This window comes from Phodopus roborovskii, unplaced genomic scaffold, assembly GCF_943737965.1.
Source record: "Phodopus roborovskii unplaced genomic scaffold, PHOROB, whole genome shotgun sequence".
Taxonomy (NCBI): domain Eukaryota; kingdom Metazoa; phylum Chordata; class Mammalia; order Rodentia; family Cricetidae; genus Phodopus; species Phodopus roborovskii.
The window spans coordinates 84,433-96,113 of record NW_026126123.1 but is presented as its reverse complement, the minus strand read 5'-3'; the positions used below and the strand labels follow the sequence as shown (position 1 = coordinate 96,113).

At 41.2% G+C, this 11,681-nt stretch overlaps 1 protein-coding gene across 2 annotated transcripts; it reads right to left on the bottom strand.

The window, feature by feature from the left end:
* Window positions 1-159: 159 nt before the first annotated feature.
* Window positions 160-10,679, bottom strand: Uxt (ubiquitously expressed prefoldin like chaperone). Of its 2 annotated transcripts, none has more exons than XM_051179517.1 (7): window positions 10,634-10,679; window positions 10,349-10,456; window positions 8,497-8,578; window positions 8,291-8,358; window positions 7,920-8,027; window positions 687-750; window positions 160-517 (listed from the first exon to the last, which is right to left on the bottom strand). In XM_051179517.1, the coding sequence occupies exons 2-7, from the start codon at window positions 10,444-10,446 to the stop codon at window positions 464-466; spliced, it is 474 nt and encodes a 157-aa protein (XP_051035474.1). In that variant the 5' UTR covers window positions 10,447-10,456; window positions 10,634-10,679; the 3' UTR covers window positions 160-463. The 2 variants fall into 2 exon arrangements, with proteins under 2 accessions (XP_051035474.1, XP_051035475.1); XM_051179518.1 differs by lacking the exon at window positions 10,634-10,679 and adding an exon at window positions 10,611-10,626.
* Window positions 10,680-11,681: the final 1,002 nt, after the last annotated feature.

Sequence of the window (11,681 nt, the reverse complement as noted above, 5' to 3'; positions counted from 1 at the left end):
TGGCACTTTAAAAAAATTTCAAGAGTCTCATGCAGCCCAGGATGACCTTGGACGTCTTATCTTCCTGCCTACTCCTGATCCCACTCAGGTAGATCTCCTATGAATTTAGAACTTCATGTATGGTAGGCAAGCACTCTACCAATTGAACTTCATCCCCAATTCATGAATCAGTACATTCTTTATGGTAATATAAAGGGCACAGATACAAATATTTATGAAAAGGAATTAAAAGTGTGAGGAGGTGGGTCAAAGATGACAAAAAAGGGCAACGCATAAAGGCAGGTGGAAAATACAAATTGGAGGCAAGACCTCTAGGGTGTTTTAGAGGTTCTACAGAGAGGATGCATCTTCCAGTAACTTTGGTCTCCAGGGTACTAAGTCAATCAGTGAGAATTAGGGGAAAAGGAAGGGCTATGTGATTCCAAGGCATTCAGGCTCTTTAATATTAGATGGGATGAAGCAGTCAATGGGGAGATGGCTCTGGGAAATTCTGCAGGCCTTGTAGTTCTCTAAGTCCCTGTAAAAGAGGACAAAGTAGACTGAACAGAGGCTGGGTCCAGGTCCTGCAGCAGGTTTGCTGTTTTTTACTCCCATGGCTTCAGTTAAGAAGGAAAGATGACCGCTCCCTCCTTCAGGTTATCACCCTAAAAATATTTAAAGGGTAGAGTAGAGTGAGCTGTTCTCACCTCTAACATCATGTGGATATGGGCCTTGATATTCATGGAGTCCTTGGTGAGGCTGTCGCTGAGCCTAGAAAAAAGGAACAAGAAAGGGCAAAGTGGGCCCTACTTAGGCTTATAAGGATGACTTTTCCTCATCACTTCAAGAAATGCTTGCATTTTGGATGACTTCCATGTGGTCTGCTCCTATGAAGAGATGTCTGGCTATTTGGAATTTCCCCATTTAAAAACTGAGGGCAATAGGGCCAGTGAGATGGCTCAGTAGGTAAAAGTGATTACGGTCAAGCTTGACAACTTGAGTTCAATCCCCAGGACCCGCATAGTGGAGGAGAGAACTAACTTCCAAAAGTTGATCTCTTACCTTCACATGTACACACAAAAAAATGTAGTAACATATTTTTTAAGATTATGAGGAAAAGGAGGGAATATGGGGTCTATGAATATGATCAAACTACACTTGAAATTGTCACTATGAAACCCATCACAATGACTATATGATAATAAAAAGTAAAGATTGTTGAATGCCCTCTGTATGCCAGTTAATTTTAAATATTAGAGAAATAACAGCAGAAACAGCAGTAAATGAAACAAAATTCTTGTTCTTCTGGAGCTTCAGTTTTTAATTATTTGTCTGTTGTGTGTGTGGGAAATGTACCCCTGAGTGTAGGTGCTCCAGGTGATATGGAAGGCAAGTGCTCCAACCACAAGTAGTAGCTAATACAAAGGTGTTAGCTGTGTGCTTGGTATGGTTCAGGAAGAAATCACAGCCATGAAGTCACTGTAGCTGGAGAATATGTGAAGGAGGATTCTAAGAGGTGAAGTTGAGAGGTAAGGAAGGAGGCAGAGGATGTAAAGTCTATAGAACCATGGTAAAGACCTTAGATTTAACATTAAATATGGTGGGAACAAGGGAACAGCTGAGAGGAGAGGTTAGACACACATTGATTAGAGAAATAAACTCATTAGGGTTTCAAACAATCCACAGGACAAGAAAGTCAGTAAGTCCAGTGAAGAGGGTAATGCTAACAGTCCAGGTGAAAAATGGAGGCTCAGACCACAGGGAACAGTATAGTTGAAGTAATGACAAACGAATCAGTTTGGGATACATTTTGAAGGCAGGGCCAAAGGGCTGAAGTCAGGTGCGAGGTAAAGGACTCTAGGAAGAGGCCAAGGCATAAAAATACTTGAGCAAATGGAGATGCCTCTAAAACCATCATAGCCCTGTACTGTTGAGTTCCATAAATTAGTCATCTCTCTTTGTGTAAGTCTGCTTGAATCAGGTCCAATCCAAGAGAATTCAAATGTATACAATGGGTCAAAAATGAATACAGTGGGCTGTGGAATAACTTTCTGAAGACTAAAAAAGAAACAATAGAAAGGTCTTTTGCACAGAAAGACCAAGAGGCACAAAAGAGCATTATGAACAGTGGTCAGTGTTAGAAATTAAGTGAGTAGTTAAGGGAGATAATATAAGATAGTGTGGAAGCAGGAGAAGGGCTAGATAGTGCAGAATCTTGACAGCATGATAGGAAATCCAGTTTAATTGTGCTGATCTGGGTAAATGAAACTAAATAGTTCACAAAAACAAAACAAATGAACATAATCCAAGGCAATGGGTTAGAAAGTTAAGTTGGAAAAAGCCCACTATGAACTCACTATATACTACTATTTTCCAAATTTATATTGTTAACTATCTTCAAAATCCCACTTCAGTGTCTAAGTCCTACACTGAGCCCCAGTTCTTCCCTCCTGGTCCGCTGTTCCATCTCAGACAGAAGTAATGGTTGCTTAGCAACAACCTAGAGTTTCCTATTTTTGCAGGACTAGCACTGGACTCAGGGTCTCACACACCCCAGTTATGCATTCTACTACTGTCTGACATGTACAGTAGCTTAAGGCTCCTCTTTGTTTTTCATATCCAGTCAGCCATTCAACACCACAACTGTTCCATTCCAAGCAACAATTCCCATCTCTATTATGTACTGTCTGTACCCCTATCAACATCTATTACACTACATCATGGCCTTATTTACTTATTGCCTCCTTTGATCAGAATGACAGCTTTGAGGGCAGACTGTGGTCTGTTTTGTTGCTTGCTGTATAAACAGGACCTGAAGAGAATGTGGCACAGAATGGGGACCCAATGGATGTTGAATGAATGAAGACTTCTCCATTCAGAAGAACCTAAAATGTTTTTTTTTAAAAAAACTTTAGTCTATGATTAGGACAAGATATGAAGCATGGCATTACTGCTGGAGACCAAGAATATACCTTTTCCCAGTCATGTTCATTGCTGCTCTGTTCACTCACAATAGCTAGGAAAAGGAATCAACTTAAATGTCCCCCACTAGATGAATGAATAATGAAGATGAGGTACATATACACAACAGAATCCTGTTCAGCTATAAAGAAAAGCAAAATCAGGAAATTTACAGCCATGGAGTGGTGGCACATGCCTTTAATCCCAGCACTCAGGAGGCAGAGGCAGGTGGTCCTCTGTGAGTTTGAAGCCAGCCTGGTCTACAGAGTGAGTTCCAGGATAGCCAGGGATACAAAAAACAAAAAACAAAGCAAACAAACAAAAACAACAACAACAAAAAAGAAACTTAAAGGTAAATAGATGAAACTAGAGCATATTATACTGAGTGAGGTAATCAAGACCTAGAAAGACAAACACTGCAACTTTCCTCTTATTTGTAGATGCTAGCTCCAAATCTTTAATTGTGAGTATATAAGCTGGAATAACCATAGAAACCAGAAAAATAAGGGACCAGGTAGTGGGGAGAAGAAACTGTAGAGAATGGGACAGTAGGTCACAGGTGTTATGATGGGGAAATGGGAAAAGTTGGGGAGGCTTTACCTAGGAAGGGAGAGACGCACTGAGGAAGAAGAACAGAGGAGGCATAAAAACACAAGGATGGTTAAAATGGCCACAGGGAAACACTATTTTATGTTTGTTTGTATGTATGTATGTATGTGTGTGTGTATATATATATATACACACACACACACACATACATATGTATAAATATCTAGCAAAAACCCCAGTGACAGGCATAGCCCAGCTGGCCTCCAATTCGAGATCTTCCTGCCTGGATCACGGTAGAGTTGTTGGTCAGGGGAATTAAAGAGACTTCCCTAAACAGTATAAGCAATTGCTGTTGCTCTTGGTTGCCTCCCAGAACTTGAAGGTTAAGAATCCACTCTTAAAAATACCACATCCTTCAGACACAGGAATTAAGAGCAATCAAGCTGGAAATAATCTGGAGGTCTCCTTCCTGAGGACTGGCTTTCATAGGTGCTAGGTAAGCTGCCAGGGGAGAGGATCAATCCTAGTTCTACCCAGCGGTAAAACCTACGGACCACAACAATGATTTTGCTGCCAATATATTCTCAATGCTGCAAGAGTCACACTTTTTATCTTGAAGTTAACTATCACCTGTCTCACTGGAGTTAAGGCCTACTCAACAGGAAGGAATTTAGGTCTGGTACTGTAAACCTAGTTAACTACCCATGGAGTGGTCACAGACCCAAGAGCCTATAATTTGTTTTCTAAAAACACATCCTTTTAAACACAGATGAGTGTATCTGTCACCCTCTCATTTCAAAAGCTTCTTTTTGCAATAGATGGGAGACTATCACAGAGGTCCACAATTAGCCAAAATGCAGAGAGTAAGAATGTGTGAGGTGCCCAACCCCAACAGATACATCTGTAATGTAGCCCCTATACCTAAGGCTCAGAGAAAATTGTAGAGAAGGGGTGGATAGAGTATGAGTCAGAAGCTCAGAATGTCTGCTGTTAGATATTTCCTAGACATGTTAGAGAAGCTAAACACATGAACTCCCAACAATATAAGACCAGCATAATGACAACACCAACTGATACATCAAAGTGGAAAGAGGAAATTTTGTACTGGCCTACCTCTAGATGAAGAACTACAAGTGGCCAATGCCCGCCGAAAGAGGCAGAATCAGTCTACTTTATGTTGCCCAATCCCAAGTGGTCAGTCCTGTACACATATACATACAAACAAAGCTAAGTGGACTCAGTATGTTATATATACATGTCACACACACACACACACACACGTATACACACACGTATACACATGTAACAATTATAAACAAAGAAATACATTAAAAACAATTAAGTACTGGCAGGCAGTTTTGGATACACAAAGCAATCAGAAAATATGTTTGTATGAAGTAACCAAGTTTTAAATAGAAAGTTCAACTACATGGACTCAAATCCTAATATAGAATGATGAAACATTGAGATAGCCCTATTAGTTATAACAGAGCAATATGAGGTCAGGCACATATTTCATCATACTGGTAGAATAAAATTAGAAAGACTGGGCAAAGAGTTTTTCTGATAGGCACTGATAACTTAGAATACCTCATTTTGAAGAAAATCATCAATTCTATGAAAGAAAAACATTAAAGACCCTGAAACCGTGACATAGGAGGGAAATTTACTATAAAAACTAGACCTGTTCTAAATGGCCAGCAGCTCAGAATTAGACTGCTGTTGATTGTGGTGATATATTATTTATGAGTTAATAAAAACTGCCTGAAGTATCAGAATGCAAAGCCACCCACACTAGTTAGCTATAGAAGCTAGGCAGTGGTGGCACACACCTTTAATCCCTGGACTCAGGGTAGATCTCTGTGAGTTCAAGGCCACCCAGGGTTACACAAGAGTGAATCAGTAAAAAATGAACAGGGCTCATGCCTTTAATCCCAACCCTAGAGAGGAATATAAATGACAGGAGCCCAGCCATTCTGAGATTGCTTCTCCAGCCACATTGAGGAGAGGCAGTTAGTCTGAGGCTTGGTGGAAAGCTCGTGGAGATGGGATCAACCCTTTTAAGCCTGAGGCAGTGGTAAGGGCTAGTGACTGGCTGTTTTGCTTTTCTGATCTCCAGCTTGAAGTTTGAACCCCAATATCAGTCTCTGCGTCTTTATTTTTCATGTTATACTTAATCAAAATATTTGCCAATTTGTTTGATCACCAACATTTAGAAATCTCAGCAGTTCTCAGGTCTACTAAAATTAAAAACTCTGGAAAGTTTAAGAGAATAACCATAAAGGATGTAACTATAGACAAAATGAATGCAGGAATAAGCATGGCCAAAGAAAAATTTCACATTGGAGGCGTTCATGCTTGTGAGTGATTATTTATCTAAGTGTTACTGTTCACTGCCCCTTCATCCTCATTATGAGCTATGTCACATGTGACAGTTTCTCTGGCATGCCAGGCACACTGCCCCCTTTGCCAAGAATATTTTTCTACAGATAGTTCATGGATTAACCCAGTATGACTCAAATGTCACTCTTCTGGGAGTATAGATGTTTGCCTGCATGCATGTCTGTATACTATTTGTGTGCTTGATGCTCAGAGGCCAGAAGAGGGCATCAGATCCTTTGTCACTGCAGTTACAGAAGGTTGTGAATCACTATGTGAGCTCTGGAAATAGAACCTGGGTTCTCTGCAAGAGTAGTAAGTGCTTTTCACTGCTGAATCATCTCCCCAGCTACAACAATACCTATATTTCAAACCCCTCACCCAAACTAGTTCTTCCATACACAAAACCAGATCTCATTTGGAACCCATACTTTTTTTACCTCCCCACCACTACCCACATAGATAAGCTTCAATCAACGTCCAATTTGCTTCTAGCATAATTCATTCAACAGATTTTTTTGTGCTTTATACTATTTTAGTCATCTACAGCAAAAACTTTTCCCTTTATAATGCCAAGTTATAAACCTGGGCTGGGGACATAGTTCAGTAATAAGACTCTTGTGTAACATACAAGATATCTTGGCTTTAAGTTCCAGTCTTATAAAAAATGCAAATAATGTTTATTACCTAATTACAAATGACAATGAACATGAAAAAGAAAGAAACTCACAGTAAATATTAAGAGATAATAAGATCCCGGAAAAACAGAAAAAATAGAAGATGGCTGTGAGATGGCTCAGTGGGTAAAGGTGCTTGTCACAAAAGCCTGGGAATCTGAGTTCCATTTGTGGAATCCCTGGCAGGAGAGCACTAACTCCACAAGGCTATTTGCTGACCTCCACATGCATGCTACAGCACACATACCTAGAGAGATGTGCATATGAGCACAAGTGCGCACACACACACACACACACAAATAATTTTTTAAAAGTAGAGGGGGGAAATTCAAGAGTGCTAGGAGTTGCAATTGAAAGTTAGGTCACAGAAGAACTTGCGGAGGGATTATTATTTATGCAAGAAAACTGATTGAGGAGAAAAGAAACCATATGGGGGAAGTGGTTTAAACACCAGTAGCTACTGAATGCTCCTAAAGGTGGGAAATGCTTAAAGCATGCATTAAGGCTGGGAAGGTGGCTCAGTGGACAAGAACATTTGTGTACAAGCATAAGGATCTGAGTTTGGATCCTCAGTACCAATGTAAAAAATCACACACTTCTAACTCCAGCACTGGAGCTTGCTGAAGCCAAAAAAAAAAAAAAAAAAAAAAAAAATGCCAAAAACAAAACAAAACAAACCACACAAATCAATCAAACAAACAAAAAACCAAAACAGTGGCAAGTTCTAGGTTTGGTGGAGATCCTATCACAAGAGAATAAGGCAGCCAGCAATAGAAGAGGGCATTATCTCTGCATGTGAGGGTAAAGGCATGTGAAGTTTAGAGTGGTGAGAGCCTGTGAATAAGCAGAAATATTAGCAGACAGTTAAGTGAGAAGTAGCTTCTTTGGGTTGAAACCTCATGGATGTGGTCACAGATGTACATACAACAGCATAGTCCTAGAATGTACGACTCTTCTGTTTCGCATGTGCTATACCCTGGTTGAACTTTGCATCCTCACTTTTCTTAGTCTTACCCCTAAAGAGGAAGGTAGTATGGTTTTATAAGTACCATTCCAGGTAGTCATGGGGAGGGGGAAAGGTAGAGTGTTAAATTTTGTGATGTTTATTTATTCTTTTTTTTTTTTTACAGTGTCTTGTTTTATCACTCAGACTGGCCTTAAACTCAAGATCCTCCTGCTTTACCCTCCAGAGTCCTGGGCTTACAGGTATGCATCACCATATCTGGCTTTCATGTATTTTGCGTGTGTCTGTCTATGTTGTGTGATAGGGCTAGAACCCAAGACTTTACATGTGCTAGGCAAATGCTGTACCACTGCCCTGCACCCTGAGACAATGTAGGTGATTTCGACACTATTCTCATGGAATGAACTCACTCTGTGAGGAGAGAACTCTTTCGGTCAATGAACTTGAGAGCTTCAGCCAGTGTCAACTCCAGGAAAAAACCATATCCCAGGGCCACATAGATGCGGGAAGTATCTGAGCTGAGGAAAGAAGTCAGAGGAAGTGGAGGAAGTCTTTATTACCATATAGCATACTGTACAGTTTAAGGTATATCCTATTCCCTCCAATTCCCTAAAGTAAAGGCTCTGTAAGGGCCAGTATTTTATGTTCATTCACTGTCACACCTACAGCATGTCGCTCATATCCTAATGCAATATAACAGCTACCAGAGTCTGGTATATAGAAAATATTAAGAAAAATTGTTGCATGAACGAAGGAAGAAACTTGGAGGGAATACACTCACACCATTGTGTCAACGAAGAAGTTACAGCCCAAATCCACCTGCATATATAACTCCGAGTGATTAGTTTCCTGTAGGGCCAGGAGAAAAGAAGAAGTAGGTGTTAGTGTCCAATTTTTAAGGCACATAAGAAGTTTTGCTCTGGGGTTTCTCTTCCCATATTTCTCCATATACATATACAAACTGATACCCAATTTAAAAGCCCTTACCTGGAGTCGCTCAATGACATTTCTCAGTTGAAGGTATATAGACAGCTGCTCATATACCTTATCTCGATGATCTAGCACCTTTCTGATACAAGAAAATAGAACACTGAACATTAGGCAGCCCTATTCCTCTTGAGATACCTCACATCATGACCTAACAGGCATTTTTAAGGCAAGTGTGGTAGTTGAAAGACTGACGCAGGAAGATTGAGTTCAAGACTAGCCTGGGTTACATAGTGAGAGCCTCTCTCTCTCTCTCTCTAACCCTCTCTCTCTCTCTCTCTCTCTCACACACACACACACACACACACACACACAGAGAGAGAGAGAGAGAGAGAGAGAGAGAGAGAGAGAGAGAGAGAGAGACAAGAGAGCAGGGTACAGAGAAAGACACACCAAGTATTTCAATAAATACAAGTATTTCAACCTGAGCTCTACCTCTTACAAGCAATGTGACTTTCACATTAGGAAACCTGTTTGGGATTTAGTTTCCCCACATATAAAATAGAGATGACAGTATTACCTCATAGGAGCCATTGAACTTAAGTGTTTACTACAAAGTGTTTTAAATTCTAGCCAAATGGTAAACACTATATACTTTGTATTACTATTACAAATATACAAATTTAGTTGCCTTATGCCAACTAAAATGTTCCATCTTCACCCTACATATATCCTCCATCTCGTTTATGATGCTCACACTGCTCTAATTCTAAACACCCAACTTTCTGTTCAGATTAATAATGACAGCAATCACAATCATCCAGTTATTGAGTGAGTCTTCAGTATGTTTCAGGCACTGGAGCTAAATTCCTTTTCAAAACAACTATCCATGTTAGTTGTTTTTATTTTCTGAGACAAGAGCTGAGTTTCCCAGGCTAGTATTGAATTTGTGACCACATCAGACAGTCCTTTCCTCTCAGCCATAATACAATTGCAGTTGGGTTTATGTGAATTTTTTTAAAAAAGTATTCTTATTTATGTATTTATTTTGTGTACATGTACGGGTGCCATGCTACACACATGTGAGTCAAAGGACAGCTTTCGGAAGTTTTTTCTTTCTACTATGTGGGTTCCAAAGAGCTAGCTCTGGGCATGGAGGCAAGGCAAGCCATCTTGGTGGCTCATTTTTTTTTTTCTTTCTATGAGACACAGTCTCAGAGTCTAGGTTTTACTCATCTTTGAAAATATAGCTGAGGATGATTTTGAGCTCCAGATTGTCCTGATTCACCCTTCCCTAGTACAGGGATTACAGGCCTGTGTCATCACATTGGGCTTTTTTATTTTTACTTTTTAATAAAATTGTGCTCTATTGTTAAGGCTGGCTTGAACATCCTGGCTAAAGAAACAATTTTTTCCACCTCTCCACTAGACAGCACTACTGCCAGGCACCACAGAGCCTGAGCCTGGCTTCATTCTAACTTTTTTGTCTTTGACACAGTCAGTCTATATTCCAGGCTGGTCTCCAACATCGAAGATCCTCCTGCTTCTACCTCATTCATTCTGGAACTCTAAGCTTTGGGTTAGAATCTTTATGTGGGTTGACACATTTAAAACTCAATACCACCACATTAAGAAGGCTCCATAAACTTCCACATTCAACAGATGAGCAAAGATTATAAAGTACAGAGAGGAGCGATGATATACAACTTTTTCATAAATAATGGTTAAATGGCCCAGCAGAAATGTCGTGGGTTCGTAATGACGATTTTAATCCGACAAACGACCATCAGAGGCTCGATTTACAAGGGCCAAGCTCCAATCAAATCGCAGCCGGGACGTCAACCTGTCTTCCCGGCCAATCCGAAAGTTTGGCCGGGATTCTGTCCCACCCACCACGTGCGTTGTCACTCACTGCAAGTCTCGCTGCAGTACGTCACTGATAAAGGCCTCGTAGCGCAGCACTTTCTCTCCTACAGTATCCAAGGCCCGCCGTTTGGGGGGTGTCGCCATGATGGGCTTCCTGGGGAGTGAGGAGGGAGAAAAACCACGTTGAGCGCTCCTGTTTAACTTCACAAAGTTCTCTCCCACCTCTTAACGTTGGGGATGACTTCTTTCGGCTCGCGCTACGGGGTTCCTCCTTCTGCCCAACCCGACTCTAAGAAGCAGTCACTCACCGGTACCCAAACGCGATGCTTACCTTAGAGCCACCTAAGGTTAGTATGAACCGCGGCTTCCGGGTGGCTCAGATAGATGACGTGTTTCCAGCATGGGAGCCAATCAAATTGGTGGGGAGGGTCAGTCCCGAATGAGAGGAGATGGAATTAAAGAGAAGCGCTGCAGGCGGCGGTCTTAAAGAACTCATGTTGATAGCAGAGTTCTACAAAGCCAGAGAGCAGGCTAGCTGTCTGCTAGCCGGCCAGTGGTCGCCAACCGGCGGGTAGCTGCTTCAGATAAAGTTTAATGAGATTTGCCGGGTTCTGAGGGAGGTTGGACGCACAGCAAGGTAGGGAGAGGGACTTAATCATTTACGATTTATTTATTTGATCTCTCTGTGTGTGTGTCTGTGTCTATGTCTGTGTGTTTGAGCAAGAGCGAGAGCGCGCCGGTAGGGAGAGGAGTTTTACAATTTATTTATTTGAAGAGTAAGCGCGCCAGCGGAACTGGAGTTACGTGAAGTTGTGAGCTTCCTTGATGTGGGTGATAGTAACGGAGTTCCTGTCCCCTGCAAGAGCCTTTACTGCTCTTAAATGCTGATCCGTTTCTGTAGCCCCGTACCCACTCTTAATTGTTTTTCTTATTTTATCTGCTTTGTCTGCATGCTTGTGCACTGTGTACATGCAGTGCTGTCGGATCCCCTGGAACTGGAGCTACTCAACATTCGTGAGCATTGGGAATCGAACCTGGGGCCTCTACAATAACCAGTGCTCGCAACCACAGATCCATCTATGTAGCCTCCACGTTTTTTTTCTTTTAAAATCATTTCTATTCTTTGAGAATTTCATACATATACACAATGTATTTTTGTCATATCCACTCCCTACTCCCTCCTTCCAACTCCACCCAGACCCCTACTACCACATTCCCCTTTCACCTTCAAATCCTCTTTAACAAAACAAAACAAAACCCAAACCAACCAAACAAAAAACCTCACTGAGTTCACTCAAGCATTTGATAAAAAGCACAAGAATGCCTATAGACCAGTAAGGATCTATAAAGAGGGCAGTGTCTTGTGGCAATCTGTCAGT

Excerpts from the sequence above, each read along its gene's own strand:
- Uxt (XM_051179517.1), bottom strand. The coding sequence starts at position 10,446 with ATGGCGACACCCCCCAAACGGCGGGCCTTGGATACTGTAGGAGAGAAA. Across the intron at positions 8,028-8,290 it reads TTCTTCGTTGACACAATGGT|CTCAGATACTTCCCGCATCT; the intron begins GTGAGTGTATTC and ends TTCTTTCCTCAG. Across the intron at positions 751-7,919 it reads AAGAGTTCTCTCCTCACAGA|GCTCAGCGACAGCCTCACCA; the intron begins GTGAGTTCATTC and ends CCTTTTTTCTAG.